Source organism: Salmo salar, chromosome 01 (assembly GCF_965601325.2).
Source record: "Salmo salar chromosome 01, fSalSal1, whole genome shotgun sequence".
Classification (NCBI taxonomy): Eukaryota; Metazoa; Chordata; class Actinopteri; order Salmoniformes; family Salmonidae; genus Salmo; species Salmo salar.
Window position 1 is genome coordinate 103,375,606 of NC_138291.1, and position 22,316 is coordinate 103,397,921.

Below are 22,316 nucleotides of genomic sequence, written 5' to 3' on the forward strand. Positions count from 1 at the left end.
ACACTTAATCAGACAGTAGAGGAAGCTACAGGCCAAATAATGAAATAGAAAGTTGAGACAGAAAGTTCAGCAGTGGCGCTATATTGTTTGGGTTGTCATTCTCTGGGCAAGTGGCAAAGTTATAAACCCTGCCTATTGTTTTCGCACGAGAAGTTTCTTCTTTCTACACACAGCAGCAGCGAGCAAATGCAAGAGGGATTTCCTCACATCAGCTGTAATAAACACGTAGGGTAGGCGAACCCAATGCAACCCCCCCGAATGCGGAGAATCATATTGAATTTTCTCGATTACTCGCGTCCTCTCCTCCGTCCTCTCCTCGTCTCCTTTTGAAACCGGAGAGGGCGAACTTTGACCAATTGAGAAAACGCCAAATAAAAGTGGCGTGTTGTCAGGTGGGGTTTCTGGCGGCGGGTGTTCCTATAATTAGATTGAAGGAGTTAGTTTGGGGACATAAGGACATCTCTCAAACACTTTTGGTCCGTTCCTCAATGCTCATTCTGATCAAGCCTGCAGACAGACAGTTTGGAGACAACATTTCCGTCAGTGTCTGGACAGCTTTATCGCTGCCAGAAAGGAACCAAAGCCAGGGACAACGGACAAGGTAGGTACTGTAACAAACTTGTATTATTTATTATTATCTAAATGTGTTTTTTTTCCCCCCCACTCTGTCATATTAGGCTACTCCTGTATTGTCATTATAATACAACTAGACTACTTGGAAGAGTCCTTGGTAAGATTATTGATTACAATTAAAGCCATAGTCTGGAAGATTTCAATCATTGAAATATACTTTGAAGTATATAATTTATGAGATTAATGTTATCATCACCAAAATAACCTGTGGAGGAGATAAATAATTTTGCCTATAGTTTGAAATGATTTTCATTTTTTTAAAGTAATTTTGCTCTAATGAAATGTCATTGCCCTGCAGATAGAAACCAAGAGCTATTTGACATGAAGATGTCATGGGATGCATTTGCTTAGAATCATCTGTAGAAAAAAAACATTGTAGCTTCAGGTTACAAACTTTAGGAACACCTTTGTAATGAGCGTCTGGATAAGAGCGTCTGCTAAATATGTAAAATGTAATATTAAGTTGCACCCCCCCCCTCAATTTGTCATGGCATGGGCTCTACAAGGTTTCAAGTGTTCCACAGACATCTTCATGTCAAATAGCTCTTGGTTTCTATCTGCAGGGCAATGACATTTCATTAGAGCAAAATTACTTTAAAAAAATGAAATTCATTTCAAACTATAGGCAAAATTATTTATCTCCTCCACAGGTTATTTTGGTGATGATAACATGTTGATTCCAATGCTTCCCACAGTTGTCAAGTTGGCTGGTTATCCTTTGGGTGGTGGACCATTCTTGACACACACAGGGTGTGTGTGTGTGTGTGTGTGTGTGTGTGTGGAAAACCCAGCAGCGTTGCAGTTCTTGACACACCTACTACCATACCCCGTTTTAAGGCACTTCAATATTTTGTCATGCCCATTCATCCTCTGAATGGCACAGATGCACAATCCATGTCTCAAGGTTTAAAAATCATTTAACCTGTCTCCTCCCCTTCATCTACACTGATTTGAAGTGATTTTAAAAAGTGACATCAATAAGGGATCATAGCTTTCACCTCGTCAGTCTATGTCATGGAAAGAGCTGGTGTTCTTAATGAGCACGCAAAACTATTTTCCTCTCCCTTCCTGATGCTTCCTAAAAGCATAGGTGAGATTTGCAGTGGTGATTTTAGCATGTAAATCTTGGTGGGCAAAAAAAATACATGTGGGATGCATGCCAGCAAAGCCACAATACATTAATTGCACTATAACGGTGACAAACCGTGCCCACAAACTGTTAGGGCCTACATAAAGCTGTCCCAACAGCAGTCCCAACATCTTACCACTGCTACACCTGGCTATCAGCGGAGCCTTGTCTGGCAGCGAAACAGTTCATTCAGCCTCATTTACTGCCTTTAAAAAAACAGCTGATATGGCTGACTTGCTTAAACAAATGTGGTTTCTACTGACAATTGAGATGTACAAACTATGGCATAAGGGGACGACAAGCGGATAAGAGGCAATCCGTAACTTTGATTAAGACATTAATGAGCGAGCTAGGACGGACGTAGTAATATAATTATTTGTTCAGCACTTTGAAATGTACAGCGACAGAATTCAGAACATGGGCCGTTCTTACAGTGTTCTCCCTGTACACCAAGTCAGAACCGTAGGATGAATAAAGGGGGCATATAAGCAGACAATGAAGGCTCTTACAATATTCGCTAATTACATTTCTCAAAAACCGGTTAAAGGCTACATGTGCACTAGTAAGTCGGAACAGTAGGTGAAATTTAAGAGATGAAAATATGGGCTCCAAAGTGGCGCAGCGGTCTAAGGCACTGCATCTCGGTGCTAGAGGCGTCACTACAGACACTCTGGTTAGAATCCAGGCTGTATCACAACCGGCCGTGATTGGGAGTCCCATAGGGCGGCGCACAATTGGGCCAGGTTTGGCCGGTGTAGGCCATCATTTTAAATAAGAATTTGTTCTTAACTGACTTACCTAGTTAAAGGTTAAATAAAAAAATTGACCAAAATATTAAGGTGAGGCACGTGTAGAAAGCCGTTAGTAGCCCAACATGCACTTAGTGTTACTTTCTTAGCTACAGTGTACACATCTCCCTGGCATATTACATCATTTATGCAGCCCCATACAAAACATTTTTGGACTAACCTTGTTGTGATGTGCTCACGTCAACAGGAAGGTCCTTCGTGGGCAAATTTTGTCATCAAAGTCTGGCATTCTCTGGATTTATGGTGCTTTCAAGACAACTGGGAACTCTGGGGAAAAATAAAGCTTGACTCATGATGACATCAGTGAGTTTCAGGTTGTCGCTCTAGAAAGAGGCCCGAGTTCCGGATTTACAATTCCGAGTTGGATGAAAGTTCAGAACTTATTTTCCCAGTCGTAGCTCGTTTTTCCCTGAGTTCCCAGTTGTCTTGAACTCACTAAAGTCAGATTTTGCAGTTGCGAGTTAAGTTTTGAGCGCGGCACAAATCCTGCTTCATTGACAGAATGGCCAATGTTGAATGTTTTTATAATTTTAAACTAGGAAAAGAGACCCTTAATCTTAGACTTGGGACCACACAGCCACTCCACTGAATATCAGGCTAATGATTGCTTTGCAATGCTTGCAGTTAGCCAATGATACTTCCAAACCACTCATTGTTGAATTTGCGATTTCCAACTTGTTGTGTAATGTTTGTCCAATGGCAGATAAAATGTATCAGGTTTTGATCGATCTATAATTTCTCTTCATTATTTCTCTTCATATGACAAGGATTTGCCAGTAGATTTAAAGAGAAAATATCTCTCTCATCGTCACTCAATGCATAGGTTTACCTCCACTGTATTCACATCCTACCATACCTTTGTTTGTACATTATGGCTTGAATCTATTCTACCGTGCCCAGAAACCTGCTCCTTTTAAACTCTGTTCCGAACGTACTAGACGACCAGTTCTTATAGCGTTTAGCCGTACCTTTATCCTACTCCTCTGGTGATGTAGAGGCTAATCCAGGCCCTGCAGTGCCTAGCGCCACTCCCATTACCCAGGCGCTCTCATTTGTTGACTTCTGTAACCGTAAAAGCCTTGGTTTCATGCATGTTAACATTAGAAGCCTCCTCCCTAAGTTTGTTTTATTCACTTGTTTTATAGCACATTCTGCCAACCCGGATGTCCTAGCAGTGTCTGAAACCTGGCTTAGAAAGACCACCAAAAACCCTGAAATGTCCATCCCTATCTATAACATTTTCTGACAAGATAGAACTGCCAAAGGGGGTGGAGTTAGCCGGCAGAGTTGTGTCTTTCTATCCAGGTCTGTGCCCAAACAATTTGAGCTTCTACTTTTAAAAATCCACCTTTCCAGAAACAAGTTTGTCACCGTTGCCGCATGCTATAGACCACCTTCTGCCCCCAGCTGTGCCCTGGACACCATGTGAATTGATTGCCTCCCATCTATCTTCAGAGCTCGTGCTGTTTGGTGACCTAAACTGGGACATGCTTAACACCCCGGCAATCCTACAATCTAAGCTTGATGCCCTCAATCTCACACAAATGATCAATGAACCTACCAGGTACAACCCCAAATCCATAAACTCGGGCACCCTCATAGATATCATCCTAACCAACCTGCCCTCCAAATACACCTCTGCTGTCTTCAACCTGGATCTCAGCGATCACTGCCTCATTGCCTGCGTCCGTAATTGGTCTGCGGTCAAACGATCACCCTTCATCACTGTCAAACGCTCCCTAAAACACTTGAGTGAGCAGGCCTTTCTAATTGACCTAATCAATCGGATATTGATCTCATTCTGTCAGTAGAAGATGCCTGGTTATTTTTTAAAAGTGCTTTCCTCACAATCTTAAATAAGCATGCCCCATTCAAAAAATGTAGAACCAGGAACAGATATAGTCCTTGGTTCACTCCAGACTTGACTGCCCTTGACCAGTACAAAAACATCCTGTGACGTAATGCATTAGCATCGAATAGCCCCCGCGATATGCAACTTTTCAGGGAAGTTAGGAACCAATATACACATGCAGTTAGGAAAGCAAAGGCTAACTTTTTCAAAGAGAAATTTGCATCCTGTAGCACAAACTCCAAAAAGTTCTGGGACACTGTAAAGTCCATGGAGAATAAGGGCACCTCCTCCCAGCTGCCCACTGCACTGAGGCTAGGAAACACTCGCCACCGATTAAAATCTGTGATAATTAAGCATTCTTCTTCTATGGCATGCCATGCTTTCCACCTGGCTACCCCTACGCCGGTCAACAGCTCTGCACCCCCCACAGCAGCTTGCCCAATCCTCCCCCATTTCTCCTTCACCCAAATCCAGATAGCTGATGTTCTGAAAGAGCTGCAAAATCTGGACGCCTACAAATCAGCCAGGCTAGACAATCTGGACCTATCTTTCTAAAATTGTTGCAACCCCTATTACTAGCCTGTTCAACCTTCCTTTCGTATCGTCTGAGATCCCCAAAGATTGGAAAGCCGTGGTCATCCCCCTCTTCAAAGGGGGAGACACTCTAGACCCAAACTGCTACAGACCTAACAAACAGATCACCAACCATTTCAAATCCCACCGTACCTTCCCCTCTATGCAATCTGGTTTCCGAGCTGGTCATGGGTGCACCTCAGCCACGCTCAAGGTTCTAAACAATATCATAACCACCATCGATAAGAGACAATACTGTACAGCTGTATTCATCGAACTGGCCAAGGCTTTCGACTCTGTCAATCACCACATTCTTATTGGCAGACTAAACAGCCTTGGTTTCTCAAATGACTGCCTCGCCTGGTTCACCAACTACTTCTCAGACAGAGTTCAGTGTGTCAAATCGGAGGGCCTGTTGTCCGGACCTCTGGTAGTCTCTATGGGGGTGCCACAGGGTTCAATTCTCGGGCCGACTCTTTTCTCTGTATACATCAAGGATGTCGCTCTTGCTGCTGGTGATTCTCTGATCCACCTCTACGCAGACGACAACATTCTGTATACTTCTGGCCCTTCTTTAGACACTGTGTTAACTAACCTCCAGACGAGCTTCAATGCCATAACTCTCCTTCCGTGGCCTCCAACTGCTCTTAAATGCAAGTAAAACTAAATGCATGCTCTTCAACCGATCGCTGCCACCTGTCCTGCATCACTACTTTGGACGGTTCTGACTTAGAATATGTGTACAAATACCTAGGTGTCTGGTTAGACTGTAAACTCTCCTTCCAGACTCGCATTAAGCATCTCCAATCCAGAATTAAGTCTAGAATCAGCTTCCTATTTCGCAACAAAGCATCCTTCACTCATGCTGCCAAACATGCCCTTGTAAAACGCACTATCCTACCGATCCTTGACTTCGGCGACGTCATTTACAAAATAGCCTCCAACACACTACTCAGACTGCTTCCAATTTGCTATCACAGTGCCATCCATTTTGTCACTAAAGCCCCATATACTACCCACCACTGCAACCTGAATGCTCTCGTTGGCTGGCCCTCGCTTCATATTCGTCGCCAAACCTACTGGCTCCAGGTCATCTACAAGTCTTTGCTAGGTAAAGCCCCGTCTTATCTCAGCTCACTGGTCACCATAGCAGCACCCACCCGTAGCACACACTCCAGCAGGTATATTTCACTGGTCACCCCCAAAGCCAATTCCTCCTTTGGTCGTCTTTCCTTCCAGTTCTCTGCTGCCAATGACTGGAACGAACTGCAAAAATCACTGAAGCTGGAGACTCATATCTCCCTCACTAGCTTTAAGCACCAGCTGTCAGAGCAGCTCACAGATCACTGCATCTGTACATAGCCCATCCAACTACCTCATCCCCATACTGTTCTTTATTTTGCTCCTTTGCACCCCAGTATCTCTACTTGCACACTCATCTTCTGCACATCTATCACTCCAGTGTTTAATTGCTATATTGTATCTATTTCGCCACTATGGCCTATTTATTGCCTTGCCTCCCTTATCCTACCTCATTTGCACACACTGTATATAGACTTTTTCTATTCTATTATTGACTATGTTTGTTTATTCAATGTGTAACTCTGTTTGTGTCGCTTTGCTTTATCTTGGCCAGGTCGCAGTTGTAAATGAGAAATGGGTCTCAACTAGCTTACCTGGTTAAATGAAGGTGAAATAAATAAAAGATTGTCGACTTGATTCATGATGACTGCTAGCGAAGATTTTGAAAGTATGATTTTGACATCAGTCCAATCAAAGCTACTGTTGACCTAGTGGTTGGTGTTGGACTAGTAACCAAAAGGTTGCAAGATCGAATCCCCTAGCTGAGAAGGTACAAATCTGTCGTTCTGCCCCTGAACAAGGCAGTTAACCCACTGTTCCTAGGCTGTCATTGAAAATAAGAATTTGTTCTTAACTGACTTGCCTTGTTAAATAAAGGTTAAAAAAAATACAATTAAAAAAAAATCTGTGGCCAATGACCTTGAGCTTTCGTTGATAGGGACTTCTAATGTAACTCTATGGCAGCACCCAAGGGGCTTGACTTTTCTAGCTCTAACCTTATACTTGGTGGTGACGTAGTGTCCCCATGAGTGACAGAACACTGAGCCAATCATGGCGCAACGCTCTGTATTTTCTGCTGGCTTGCCCTACCAGCACAGAAAGCACTGAGCTAGGCTGAATCGCCTGCATTTTGAAGCTGCCTTACTCAAGAAAACAAAAGGGACCATGTTTTGTATGAGGCTTTATTAACTCAATATATTTTTTACATTATTTGCAAACTGATATGTAACATGTATTAATGCCAAAATAACATGCAAAACAGGCAAGCCCCCACCAAAAAAAATAAAACATTTTATGTGTATGCTAAAAATGTGGGGCTCTGCCCTGAATGGCGGGTCGCCACTGGAGGTTTGATTTGCTACTGTACACAACCACTCCCCTGAGGTAAATTCCTCCATAGTAGATTGTATTGTGGTGTGGTGCAGTAGGGCCAGTCTACTATTGGTATATACTGTAGTAGTTCCCAGAGTGTAACCTAGCAGGGTGTCATCAAATAAAATGGTATTTTTCACATGCCGAGTACAACTTTACAGTGAAATGCTTACTTACAAGCCCTTAACCAACAATGCAGTTAAGAAAAAATAAGTTAAGTAATATAAGGGCAGCGTAACATTAACGAGGCTAAAGACTAGTTGAGGTAATATGTACACAACTCTGTATAGTCATCAGATAGCAGTCAGACCATGTGTACTTGCAAAAACAGTTGTCTGCCTAGACGTGCCCTGTTGAGCAGCTAGGAGGTGAAACGGAGTGAGTTCTGCGGACTATCAACTATTTCCAATGCTACCATATATTATACAGGGAATTGTTACCTTTCTATAGGAAGATTCCTATTCACAGTTCTTATGCAGTGAACAGGTTTGACACAGTGAGTGCTTGTGATCATTCTACATGAACAAGAAGCTCCTATCAAACATTACTTTTGGAACCAAGACTGTTTCTGTCCTGATTCTAGTAGGAGTATGTCGTCAATCTTTATGGATCGTAGTTAACCTCAATGACTTCTCCTTCGGTCCCAGCTGTATAGAGCGAGAGAAGAAAAAGTGTAATTGAAGAATGGCTGAATTTAGTTTTGAACAGCCAGCTCTTTGGCGGGCAGAGAGCGCTTCACTTTGTCAGCCTCGGTCAGGGGGAGGTCAGTCTCGGTCAGGAGAGAGAGATGAGTCATAAGGGTAGTTCCCACTGTTCTGGAGCAAGGGTGGGGTGAACTTTGCCCGACTTTAAATTAGCTTTCGCAATTCACGTCTATAATATATAGCAGTTCAACTATTTGGAAATGTTCCTTTTAGGACCTGTCCAAGACAGAATGTTGAATAAAATAATATTTGAACTTACTCCACCACAGTGATCATCAACTAGATTCAGCCGTGGGTTGATTCTTTTTTTATTTTTTTTATTTTTTTTCTTGAGCGGGGGCCGGCGCGTAATTTAAAAATAATTTGTAGACTGCAAATTGACTGCGAGAAACCCAAACGGATATGTTTGATTAAATATAATTTCAAAGCTTGCTTCATTTGCATATGATCACGTCAAATCTCTCTATGCGTGGGAATACTTGGGAACAGATTTCTTAACTTAATCACTTGGAGCTGATTTTTCTGGGGGGGGGGGGGGTTTGTCCTATGTCCAACAATGAAAATCCCACACACACAATTATTACCTGCTCAACTTGTTTTCTGTGTGGTTGGTCCTCATACCCTTTGGGAATTTGAGACAAAATATCCACAGGAAAGTATTATTAATCAGACTTTTCAAAACACTGGTAGTGTGTTCATATCTGTCTCCAGAAGCATGCGCACATGATGTAAATGCATGCAGGCAGAGCATATTAGGCCAGCTCCTGCATGTTTACATTGTTCTGTGCATGCTTCTGGTGATCCTGGTTGTTTAATGAGAAAGACCTGTACTGATAACTACAAGTTCTCTCATTGATGCGTATCCATCTTTCACACTTGGCTATTGTATGTTGTTCAGGATATTGGATGTTTGTACGAGATTGGATCTGTCTGTGGCGGCGGTTAAGAGTGTTGGGCCAATAACCAAAAGGTCACTGGTTTAAATCCCAGAGCCAACTAGGTGAAAAATCAGTCTGTGCTTAATCCTAATTGGTCCTGTAAATCGCTCTGGATAAGAGCATCTGCTAAATGACCAAAATGTCTGGCGCTGTCTCAAAGATCTGTCCTCTGATCTGAAAGAACTGGCCAGCTGAATGATGAGCTTATTTTCACCTGTCAAGTCATTTTCCAATCAGCACAGAAGAAGGGAAGGTGTGGTCAGATTTTTAAGCACTAGTCATTTCTGTTGTTTTCATACCAACAGGGTCTAGCTTCCAATGGAAAGATGGGGCTGGTGCAGTGGTTCCTATGTCACCTGCTGTGCATCAACTATATATTTTATGCCTAATAAACTCCTCTCATTTCCTCCCCTGTAGATGGGTCTGGTACAGTGGTTGAAGGGTCAGTTCTTGTGTCACCTGATCATCTGCTATGGGTTCTTGGTCAGCGGTCTCCTGGTCAACCTATTACAGATCTGCACTCTGCCCCTCTGGCCAATCAACAAGCAGCTGGCCCGGCGGATCAACTGTAAACTGGGATACTCCCTCACCAGCCGTGAGTAGGATATCGCTCTCTTTCACTATTGTTTCACTTAACTGATGCTGCAGGGGCTATACTCTCTCTAACGTCGTGCAATAACTGAAATATTAAGTTACTGTAGCTGCTGATAGTGGTCTATTATTTACGCTCTGCTAGGTTATGCTGTGGTATGTTAATGTTATGTTGTGTGTTCCCCAGAGTCTGTGGCTCTCCTAGAGTGGTGGTCTGGCACTGAAGTAACTTTCTACACAGACCCAGCGAACTACCAAATCTACGGCAAAGAGAACGCCATCGTCGTCCTTAACCACAACTTTGAAATAGACTTTCTGTGTGGCTGGACCTTCTGTGACAGATTCGGAGTCCTTGGGGTAAGAGAACAGGGATTTTTCTCAATTTATCTGTCTTAGATTCCTCGCATCCTCTCTCGTTATCTCCTTCTCAAAACGCAGTGGAGAAGAAAGTCCAATGGGAGGGACCTTGGAACTTGTCCTCCAATACTGTCGAGAAGAAGGTGGGAAGCAAGGAATTGCATAAAGACTACGATTTTCAGAAGTTGTTAATGTGTTTGAATAATCTTTCCCTTTCCAGGCCTCCAAATGTTTAGCCAAGAAAGAGCTGTCATACCTGCCTGTGATTGGCTGGATGTGGTACTTCCTGGAGATGGTGTTTATTAAGAGGAAGTGGGAGGAGGATAAGAGGAGCTTTGTCCAGAGCCTTCAGAACCTACGGGATTACCCTGAGAACTTCTGGGTGAGCCTTGAACACAAGCAATCAATAATGACAATTAATAGTCAAACGTTGACTGGGCATGTATAGTTCATGAGAGGATGTAACAGGTCTTTTCAAACTCTGTATTCCAAACTTTCTTTGCCACTATGTAAACATGCGTATGCAGTATGATTGTTCATTTAGAAGATTGTATTGATCGACACAATCAATATTATGTCACAAGTCTAGGAAGGATAACGTGAGAATATAATGATACTCACCTTGTAAACCTGAGTATGCAGGATGGTTGATCAGTCAAAACACAGCAGTGACACTACAGTGAATCTCTGTGTGCCAGTTCCTGCTCCACTGTGAGGGAACACGCTTCACAGAGGAGAAGCATCAGATCAGTATGGAGGTGGCAGAGAAGAAAGGCCTGCCTAAACTCAAACACCACCTCTTGCCCAGGACCAAGGGCTTCTGGGTAGCCGTCCAGAACCTCAGAGGGACAGGTATGGAACCCTGGGGAGCTCCAGAATGACAAAATGCTACACATGTCATGACTCATGATTGTGTATCTCTGCATTATTTTGGATAAAGACTGATGCCAATAAACTTTTGACAACTTCATGTTTTTGTCTCTGTAACCCCTTCAGTTGCTGCGGTGTACTGTTGTACACTAAATTTCAGAAACAACGAAACACCAACCTTGCTGGGAGTTATCAATGGGAAAAAATATCATCCAGATTTATACATAAGGTATATAATAATTAATTTCAGTCTGCATTTTCTATCGCAAGCTGGGCTGAGAGTGGAACCTGGGATGGCCATTGGTTAGAGGCTAAACTCACTGATCTCAAGGCCCTTATATTGGCCTATTGGACTTGTACTGAACAAAAATATAAACGTAACATTCAACAATTTCAAAGATTTTACTGACTTACAGCTTATATGAGGAAATCAGTCAATTGAAATAAATTCATTAGGCCCTAATCTATGGATTTCACATGACTGGGAACATGGATATGAAGCTGTTGGTCACAGATACCTTAAAGGTAGGGGCATGGTTCAGAAACCCAGTCAGTATTTGGTGCCCACAATTTGCCTCATGTAGCCAGACACATCTCCTTCGCATAGAGTTGATCTGGCTGTTGATTGTGGAATGTTGTCCCATTCTTCTTCAATGGCTGTGTGAAGTTGCTGGATATTGGCGGGAACTGGAAAACGATATTATACATGCAGATCCAGAGCATCCCAAACATGCTCAATAGGTGACATGTCTGGTGAGTATGCAGGCCATGGAAGAATTGGGACATCTTCAGCTTCCAGGAATTGTGTACAGATACTTGCGACATGGACCCGTGCGTTGGGGCGGCAGGTAGCCTAGTGGTTAGTGTTGGTCCAGTAACCGAAAAGTTGCTAGATTGAATCCCTGAGCTGACAAGGTAAAAAATCTGTTGTTCTGCCCCTGAACAAGGCAGTTAACCCACTGTTCCTAGGCTGTCATTGTAAATAAGAATTTGGTCTTAACCGATTGCCTAGTTAAATAAAGGTAATTTAAAAATAAGTATCCTACTGAAACATGAGGGGATGGCGGCAGATGAATGGCACGACAATGGGCCTCAGGATCTCATCACGGTATCTCTGTGCATTCAAATTGCCATCGATATATTTTTTTTTTTATAAGTGTTCGTTGTCCGTAGCTTATGCCTGACCATGCCGTTCATAACGTTGACATCAGCAAACCACTTGCCCACACGACGCCATACATGTGGTCTGGGGTTGAGGCCAGTTGAACGTACTGCCAAATTCTCTAAAACGACATTGCAGTCGGGTTATGGTACAGAAATAAACATTAAATTCTCTGGCAACAGCTTTGGTGGACATTCCGGCAGTAATCATGCCAATTGCACTCTCCTTCAACTTGAGATCTGTTGAATTGTGTGTGCACATTTTAGTGGACTTTTATTGTCCCCAACACAAGGTGCACCTATGTAATAATGATGCTGTTAATCAGCTTCTTGATATGCCACACCTGTCAAGTGGATGGATTATCTTTGAAAAGGAGAAATGCTCACTAACAGGGATGTAACCAAATGTGTTCAACATTTTAGAGAAATAAGCTTTTTGTGTTAATTAGAACATTTCTGGGATCTTTTTATTTCAGCTCATGAAACATGGGGACAACACTTGTTGCGTTTATATTTTGTTCAGTGTATTTTAATGGACCATAAAGTTCTATGGAATTGAATTGGACAGCTGAAAGCCTCCCTGTCTCTTCTGCTCCCTGTCTCTTATGCCTCCCTGTTTCTAGGAGAATCCCTCTGGAGTCCGTACCAGAAGATGAGGCTGAATGTTCTGCCTGGCTTCACAAACTCTACCAGGAGAAGGTAGTGTTATAATTGAGGAGAGGGATCACACTATTGACCAGATTTACTAACTAAGCATTTGCACAAGGTGTAGAGTTTGCATCTATTTGTTCACTATTAAAGGAATAAAAACAAGGACAAAGCTAAAACTCTCCATTTAAATTAGTTTAATGTCAATACCTACTCTTCACATTTTAACTTTGTTCTGTCCCCAATGATTAATTCACAAACATTGCACCAAACTCTTTCTGATAAAATGGCCCCTTGGCCCCTGTTAGTTTGACTCATTTTATTATTATAGTGTCATGCATCTGGCTTAGATTAGATAAACTTTATTTTTTGAACAGCCAGCTCTTTGGAGTGCAGTAAGCACCAAGGGCAAAGCTAAAAGCTCAAACTCGCTTAATTTACACTTTATATTATGTAAATTGCCAGGTCATTCCACAAAAAGTGCCTCTTGCGTCCCTTTGATATTTTAAATGGAAATTGTGCACCAATATTGGATTATAAAAGCATGTTTTATTAAATTAAGTGCCCTTTAATATAGACTGCATGGTGAAATTCAGTAAATATGATTTTTAATATTAAAGGCTTGCTAAAGTGCCAAAATTCAGCATTTACATCTGTCCTTCATTTTAAGGTCAACCCTGTTAAGTGAACTGAACTCTTGCTTTAATATGATGAAACTATTCCTTAAAAAAAATAAAGAAATCCAAGTTAATGTTTTCCATTGAACATCGAATAGTGAAATCATAGCGTTAAAGCTGATTCTACTCTTTTTGGCCATTTTGTGGTGGGAAACTGAGCAGGTTGAGCATAACACATCAACCCTGTTACCCATAGACAGGCTAGAAATGTTTTAACAATTAAAACAATTTTGTGAAGCTTGCATTCAATTGCCACTCTGTTGCACAAAAGTTTCCATTCCCCCGTCACATGGGGATTTATGGACGATTTTTTTTTAAGAAGAAATCGTCAACCCTGTTACTTTATTTGGCACTTTGGCACACTATATAAAACATTTTATTTAACCTCTTGAGATGAACTTGTTTTTTTTTTTATGAAGTTGAACATGTGCTCTTGGAGACAATGTTAAAATGGTCAATTTTCAAGAAAATATTATTTAACCAAGTTACTACCCAAACACTTTCATCAATGTATTTTTATTCTATTTAACTAGGCAAGTCAGTTAAGAACACATTATTATTTACAATGACGGCCTGGCAAAAGGCCTCCTGCGGGGACGGGGGCCTGGGATTAAAAATAGAGGACAAAACACGCATCACAACACTACATAAAGAGACCCAAAACCACAACATAGCAAGGCAGCAACACCACATGGTAGCAACACAACATGGTAGCAGCACTTGCACAATCTGTAAAATGTACCCTTGGCCCATTAGATTAGTACTAAATTGCACTGCATTAGAGATCCACAAAAATACATGATATTGACATACTATATCAGATATACAAAATGACAGCTTTAAGGACTTTGAACCCCTCCCTTCCCACTTTCTTGTGGTTATGGCTGTAAAGCCAATGGACTATGCTCCTGTTTGTTAGGTTACTGATGTGCTCATGTATTGTGCTTCTAGGACCAGTTCCAGGAGGATTACAGCCAGACAGGGTGTTTCCCTGGCCCTGTAGTTGCCCTTCCACGTGGGCCCTGGGCCCTGATCAACTGGATAGGCTGGACCTGCCTTCTCCTATACCCCCTGTACCTCCTCCTGGTCCAGCTGGTCAACTCTGGGTCTATTCTCACCCTACTGGCAACAGTGGCCTTCTGCTCTGCAGGTTGGTCTTATTGGTATATATTTCAGAGGTCATCAACTAGTGGCCCCCGAGCCAAATCCGGCCCTTGAGACAATTTTAATGGAGCCGGCCAAGATTATTCAAGCTCACTATAGAGGGCTTGCAGTTGCGTCACAAATCACCTAGAAAACCCACCAAGCGCCATGTTGGAAGTCCTTCAGTTGTCTACATGGCTAGCTGCGTTTTGCTACCACCAAAAACTTTGGGAAGATTGCCCTTTATCTAGTTTTTCTAAGGACCCAGAAAGTCAATATATTTTGAAAATGATCAAAAACTATTATTAGCTAGCTAGTTTGCAGGCTAACATTAAATACTGTGTAGCTAGCTGCGTGAATTAAATTTCACCAGTTTGCTAGCTAACAGCCAGAGGGTGAAAGGATTAGCTAGCTGTTCCAGCTGTCAGAGAAGGCTACTCTGGATAGGGCAAGTACCTTTTGTGGGAGGACCTCATGAAACTATTCTCTAGTTCGAGTCCCGAGCGAGAAACTAAGGACAGAGATATTTCAACATAATATTCAGTGCTGTTGTACAATGAAGCCCGTTTCTTTGATGTTTTCTGTCCTCAGCTACAGAGCGCTATGGATCCGTCTGCAGATGAATGTCCCAAGAGAGTAAGGGTACATCCTTGTATGCCATGGATTATGTGTACCTACAGTATGTTAGCAAAAATAGGTTAAAAGTGACGATGTATAAACATTTTACAACTGGAGCAGGCCAACCCTGCTGGGTGTGCAGGCTTCTGTTCCAGTACTAACACACCTGATTCAATGTATCAAACCTAAGTAGTTAATCAAGTGTGCTCCCCACTGTAGATCAGGGAGCAATGGAGGGGCGAACGGCTCATAATAATGGCTGGAACTGAGCGAATGGAATGGCATCAAACACATGGAAACCATGTGTTTGGTGTACTTGATACCATTAAACTGCAGCCATTACCATGAGCCTGTTCTCCCCAATTAAAGTGCCACCAACCTCCATTGCAGTGGTGTTTTTTACCTGGCATTGTTTGTCATAACAGTTTACTTACTAAAATGTCAAACCTTTACAGGTAAGTTATCTTCAAAGAATGAACACTTTCATATAATTTCAAACTGTATAAGGTAAGTGTTAAACTTGTTTTAATTAGCTTAACTATTGTTGATTAATCACAATTCTGTTGAATTCTCAAATGAACATTACCTTTTTGTTCAGTCATAAGCTCTCCAATTAGTTATATTTGATTGTCACAATTTCAGGATATCAGCCATGTGACCCATTTTGCAGTTGATAATGACATGCAACACCAATGCAGCCATAGACCTACAGCAGTGGTTCCCAACTCCAGTCCTCCAGTTCCCCACAACAGCACACATTGTTGTAGCCCAGGATAAATAAACCTGATTCAACTCAGAGGGCCTGATGATTAGTTGACAAGTTGAATCAGGTGTTTGTCTGGGGCTACAATAAAAATGTACTGTTGGGGTTACTCAAGGACTGGAGTTTGGAACCACTGGCCTACAGTATGATGGCATTAGTCTTACAGGCATTTGCTATGCACCCCTTGACATTGCATCACATATTGTTCAGCTATATGTTCTCAATTTTAAAAACCATACCAGTAGACAATGGTATGAGGCTAATCATTATACTGGATTTTGTACATGCGTTGGTTCAAATCCAACCCTTGTAGTGAAATGCGATCATTAGCTTAAAAACACACAACTACCAAGTCCAATGCCAGATACTTTTCTCCCAGAACATCTGAGTGCCACTGATAATGAAGATGGTTAGCCTAAGACTACCACAACAATTACATTGTCTATGTGAAATGTGTTTAAATTGTAAAGAAATAAAAGTTGGGCTATAAGAAATACTTCTATTCAATGGGGCTAGTCTCAGCAGAGATGAGACAATATGTTTCATTTCACCCAGACAATATCCTATTAAACTGTATGTTTACAATATCAACAAGTCTTTTACATGTTGCATCTTTTACATGTTGCAGTTGATATATTCATATGGTTTAAGGGGGCACTTTTGATGTGAAGGCGCTCTACTCAAATGGCACAACAGACTCATTCAGATTGACCAAAGCACAGCATATGACAACCCTCAATTATATGAGATGGTTGTCTCCTTTTCATATCTGGAAAATGTAGTAGAAACTGATGCATTTCTCATCTTCAGTGGGAGTCCCATCCACATGGGTGTTTTGAGGTCAGCTGGTGAACCTACAGTACATAAACATATGAAAAGGACACCTGATGTTAGACTATCACTTCTTCAGGTCACCTATACCATCAGGGCTCTTGATTGTTATGACAATCTATTGTTGGGCTGGAACAGTCAGTCACACAGCAGGTTGTCTTATCACATTGAGGCCTTTGCCCTGTAATGCCCATCCCTCTTATGAATAATCACAAGCAGAATGTATTTTTTTTTTTTTTAACAATGACCTCGACTATATGGAGGTCATATTGTACAATTTGCGTCTACTCTTTTCATGGTCATGGATAGAAGGGATCCAGCTATTGTCAAATTACCGTCATGACATTTCGTAGCAGATTAGAATTTAGGCAGAAGGTTATGGTTAGCTATAAATGCAACAAAATAACTTTTGACAAAAGCTGGTTACATGGTTGCATTGAAGACAAGGTCGTTTTTATTCATCTGTCAGTGTTAGTAGAGTAGGCCTAGGCTACCATCGTATTAAAAAATTCTGCTAATTTATCCACCCTTACAAAAAAAAAATACAGCAGTTTCGCAACTGCAGTCGGCTGTGGTATTTTGGACGCAGTATTTACAGCATACTGCACTTTTTTTTTTTTTTTCGTATGGGCAATCGTGTAGTCGAATTGCATATCAAAGGCAAGGTAAGGTGTTACCACCGCAATCCATTTGCACATACTGCATACAGATTTTTCTATTGTGTTATTGACTGTACGATTGTTTATCCCATGTGTCGCACTGCTTTGTTTTATCTTGGCCAGGTCGCTGTTGTCAACGATAACTTGTTCTCAACTGGCCAACCTCGTTAAATAAAATCCCGTACAAAGGAAACGTCTCTGATATGGCCTATAAACCTATGCCACTGTGCGTTTTATTAGCCTAAATGTTCTATCCAATCTACATCACATTAGGAATATTAGGCTTACATTAGTCTGCAAATGCGATGAGGCATGCAATCCTTTGTTATAAAGGTGCATTTTTATGGTGATAAATGGCTTCCAAAATGTTAAACTCAGGTGACATGCTAACCGCTAGCTTGCACTCTAATTGTTTAATTTAGTGTTAACAGCTAAACTAAACTCGAAAATCAGACTTGATTTACCAGTGATGAAATGATCGTACAGTAGCAGACCTGTTACTGACAGCTGTCTGGATTGAGGTCTTGATGGTTTCCTCACTTTTCTGACAGTTCTTGAGACGCCTCTCAACCATGTCACTAACGGTGTTTCATGATTGCGGCGAATCTGTAAACATTTTTTTCCCCCGTTGTCTTTGCTGCCTTGTTACTCTACAGAAAATGACTGTGGTGATGAATTAACTAGTTTTATGCACTTATGCCGTTTGGGGTAGCCACTCGGCTATTGTCAGAATAATGAATGCGGTGGTCTTCCAACATGGCCGCCAGGAGGCGTCGTACATCAACTGCAAGCCCAATGTTATCTTTTTCGTGACTAAACTCACCTTCAACCAGGGCCGCTTTGTGTCTAACTCTTGCTAAAAGGTATTTTTGTTAGTATCTTATCCATTGTTTACCAAATATTTTTAACTGATCAATAGCAAGAACAGATTGTTCCTTCCTCTTGGAAAGTACTGAATAATATGCATGTAATGCCATTGGTTGGTATCGCTTACACGATAGTTTTAGCACAAATACCGTTGAAAAAGTTGGTCAAACATTTCCACTGGATACTGTAACCAGACTTCATAATAAGAGCCTCAGCATACAGCATGTTCATCCCTTTCCTTTCTATTCCATTCTCAGTGTCAGTTGGTGTGCGCTGGATGATTGGACAGACTGAGATTAAGAGAAGCTCCAGCTATGGGGTCCCACTTAACTGAGATGGCCTTACAACTGCAAGATCCTTCCAAGCTCCCAGGGACCACTCACATTACCAATCTGATCCCTACAGCACAGTTCACCTCCAGCAGATAACTCATTCCAAAGAAAGAATGTTGCTGGTCAGAGATAGCATTGCATTCAACTCAAGTATGAGAAGAAGGGTGGAAGGTGCTTCAGCAGTCTTACTCTTGCCAATACATGAATATACTGCACCTACAAGCATACTGTGCATTCAAAGTATTTAGACCCCTTGACTTCTTCCAGATTGTTACGTTACAGCCTTAATCTAAAATTGATTAAATCGTTTTCCCCCTCTATCTACACACAACACCCCATAATGACAAAGCAAAAACAGGTTAAGAATTGTTTGGGGAAAAGTCATTAAATCTTCAGACCCTTTACTCTGTAATTTGTTAAAACCTTGAGGCGATTTGCCTCGAGTCTTGGGTATGACGCTACAAGCTTGGCACACCTGTATTTGGAGAGTTTCTCCCATTTCTTATCTGCAGATCCTCTCAAGCTCTGTCAGGTTGGATGGGGAGCGTCGCTGCGCAGCTGTTTTCAGGTCTCTCCAGAGATGTTCGATCGGGTTCAAGTCTGGGCCCCTCAGACTTGTCTCGCAGCCACTCCTGCGTTGTCTTGGTTGTGTGCTTAGGGTCATTGTCCTGTTGGAAGGTGAACCTTCGCCCCAGTCTGAGGTTCTGAGAACTCTGCTTCGTTCATCTTTCCCTCGATCCTGACTAGTCTTCCAGTCCCTGCCGCTGGAAAAACATCCCAACAGCAAGATGCTGCCACCACCATGCTTCACCGTAGGGATGGTGCCAGGTTACCTCCAGATGTGACGCTTGGCATTCAGGCCAGAGTTATCTTGCTTCTCATGGTCAGAGTCTTTAGGTGCCTTTTGGCAAACTCCAAGCGGGTTGTCATGTGCCTTTTACTGAGGAGCGGCTTCCGTCTGGCCATTCTACCATAAAGGCCTGATTGGTAGAGTGCTGCAGAGATAGTTAACCCGCCAGAAGGACAACTTTCCCAATCTCCACAGAGGAACTCTGGAGCTCTGTCAGAGTGACCATCGGGTTCTTGGTCACCTCCCTGACCAATGCCCTTCTCCCCCGATTGGTCAGTTTGGCTGGGTGGCCAGCTCTAGGAAGAGTCTTGGTGGTTCCAAACTTCTTCCATTTAAGAATGGAGGCCAATGTGTTCTTGGGGACCTTCAATGCTGCAGTAATGTTTTGGTACCCTTCCCCAGATCTGTGCCTCAACACAATCCTGTCTCGGAGCTCTACAGACAATTCCTTCGACCTCATGACTCGGTTTTTGCACTGTCAACTGTGGGACTTTATATAGACAGGGGTGTGCCTTTCCAAATCATGTCCAACCAATTTAATTTACCACAGGTGGACTTCAATCAAGTTGTGGAAACAGGATGCACCTGAACTCAATTGAGTCTCATGGCAAGAGGTCTGAATCCTTATGTAAATAAGATATGTTTTCATTGTGAGATTATTTATTTTTTTCCCCATCCAGTTTACAATAAGGTTAACGTAACAATGTGGAAAAAGTCAAGGGGTCTGAATACTTTCCGAATGCACTGTAGGTTCAGGGCATGCATCCCTGTCATACACCAACATGTATGACAAGTGTGTTGTGACGTTAAATGCACTAAAATTGATGAGAATGGACTCAATTCAAAATGTATAACTTTTTTGCACATGAGATTCTGTAATAAACTAAAGTACCAGATAAGCCCACTTCACAGGTTGATGCTGGCTTTAGTTTCTGCAGTGTGTACGTACAAACGCAGGCAATCCCTTCTATTTTAAGATCCTGTGTAAACATTACCATGTTATGTTTGATGAATCTAGCACATGAAACTAATCTCACAGCATTTCTTAAAAAAAGATTTAATATTGTTTGTACATAGCAAACACTAAGAGGACCAGAAAGTGTGTGTGCATTCAGCAGCAGGGAGTGAGATCGGACCTTTGTCTCTCTCCTCGGTTGGATATGCTTCAGTTCCGTGGCTCTCCAATCGGAACACACCTGTCTGACTGTCAACCAAATCAGTGCTGCCCATATCCTCTACATCCCAAATGGCGCACTATATTAGGGAATAGGGTACCAGTTGGGACATAAGCTTTATCTCCAACTGTAAAAATGGGATCCTAGCCTCAGCAAGGCGAAATCAACTATTTTAAAACAAATCCAACTAATAAACTTTCCTTCCTAGACTCTTCCCCACAGCCTTTGTTAATTTAATGTATGGGTGGAAATAGTGTCCTCTGTAATCATAACCATTTTTTTCTCATGGACTCAAAGTTTGGATTTGAAATCAAACAATGACTGAGGTTATTTTCATCCATATCGGGTGAACCATTTAGAAATACAGCACCTTTTGTACATAGTCCCCGCCCCCCATTTTAGGGAACCAAAAGTATTGGGACAAATTCACTTGTTTATTAAAGTAGTCAGTATTTGGTCCCATATTTATAGCACACAAGGACTACAACAAGCCGGTGTCATTTTGGAGTCACTTATTGTAAAAAATACACTTTGAACGCTATAATGATGAGTGAGGTCACAGCACAAGCTAACGTCTCAGCATCACAACGAGAGGTTAGCATGTCTTGGGGGGGTATGATATTTGTGCAGTGAACTTTCACTCATTATTCAAGATTATCCAATAAGTTTGGTCACACGCTTGATGTAGAGCTATGAATATGGGACCAAAAACTTCATTTATTTTGCTGTGAATTTGTCCCAATACTTTGGTCCCCTAAAATGGGTGGGACTAATGTCCAGAAAGTGCTGTAATTTGTAAACGGTTCACCTGATATGGATGATAACACCTTCAGTCATTGTTTGATTTAAAATAAAAACTTTTGAAGTATAAAGGCAAAAAAATGTTTTGTCCCAATAATTACAGATGGCACTGTAGGTACAGCATTCCCGGCTTCTGTGCAATGACACTCACCTCAAAACGACTGAAGGCAAGACCGCTGCCTCGACCAAACCTGGGGCACATTCGGATATGTTATGTAAAACAAACATTTCTAGCTGCAATGTAACATTTGCCTACTGAACAAGGCCCAAATGTCTGCTGTGAACTTACATCTCAACTGTCCCTAGTACACTCACTGAAAGGAGGAAAACAAATTTATTTAAAGTGCCATAGCTTTTGTTTTTAAATTTCTTCCTCATTTGCCTTGTTCCATCTCATCTTCACCAGTGAGAGAACAACCTGATGTGGCTATACTTATTACCTAAGCTTTACAATATTGTTTATACAAGGAAGGATCCAATGAACCAATCCTATTATTACAGTATGTACAGGACATATGACTTCTACTACAGGGTCATTAGGGCACACTAGCAAAACGTTTTTCAACAGATACAGGTAGTGTCTCTCCCTGTTGCAGTCAGTTTTCTTCCGCCTGGTTTGTAAGGAACACGATCCAAGTGATCCAGTTTAGTCGTCCATCGGAAATGATGTCTTAATAAAGTTCCTCAGTTTAGCTCTATATGCCTGCAGTCATAATTTCCTGTGTTCACAAGACCCTCGTCTTTCTGTCTCTGGCCAACATGAACAGTAGTGCTAATAGTTTGTAAACGTGGGAGCAGCGGTGTCAGTTCCCCCTCACTCTTCATCCGTGCAAACCTGGGATTGAAAGACAGGAGAGGATCTCTCGATTAGACTTGTGATC

The 22,316-nt window shown here is 41.9% G+C and overlaps 2 protein-coding genes across 10 annotated transcripts in view; one reads left to right on the forward strand and one right to left on the reverse strand.

The window, feature by feature from the left end:
- Window positions 1-296: 296 nt before the first annotated feature.
- On the forward strand, window positions 297-20,848 carry plcd (1-acyl-sn-glycerol-3-phosphate acyltransferase delta). 3 transcript variants are annotated; one of them, XM_045718041.2, is made up of 9 exons: window positions 297-601; window positions 9,510-9,687; window positions 9,871-10,040; window positions 10,261-10,422; window positions 10,739-10,892; window positions 11,037-11,139; window positions 12,695-12,770; window positions 14,348-14,546; window positions 18,535-20,848. In XM_045718041.2, exons 2-9 carry the CDS (start codon window positions 9,510-9,512, stop codon window positions 18,609-18,611), a joined length of 1,119 nt encoding a protein of 372 aa, XP_045573997.1. In that variant the 5' UTR covers window positions 297-601; the 3' UTR covers window positions 18,612-20,848.
- LOC106611248 (mitogen-activated protein kinase kinase kinase 4) overlaps window positions 20,501-22,316 on the reverse strand; it is an 84,258-nt gene continuing 82,442 nt past the window's right edge. For all 7 annotated transcript variants that reach the window (XM_045687015.1, XM_045687012.1, XM_045687016.1 and 4 more), the window contains one exon: window positions 20,501-22,270. In XM_045687015.1, coding sequence (XP_045542971.1) covers window positions 22,250-22,270 — 21 coding nt within the window. In that variant the 3' untranslated portion in view covers window positions 20,501-22,249. The remainder of the gene's footprint in view (window positions 22,271-22,316) is intronic.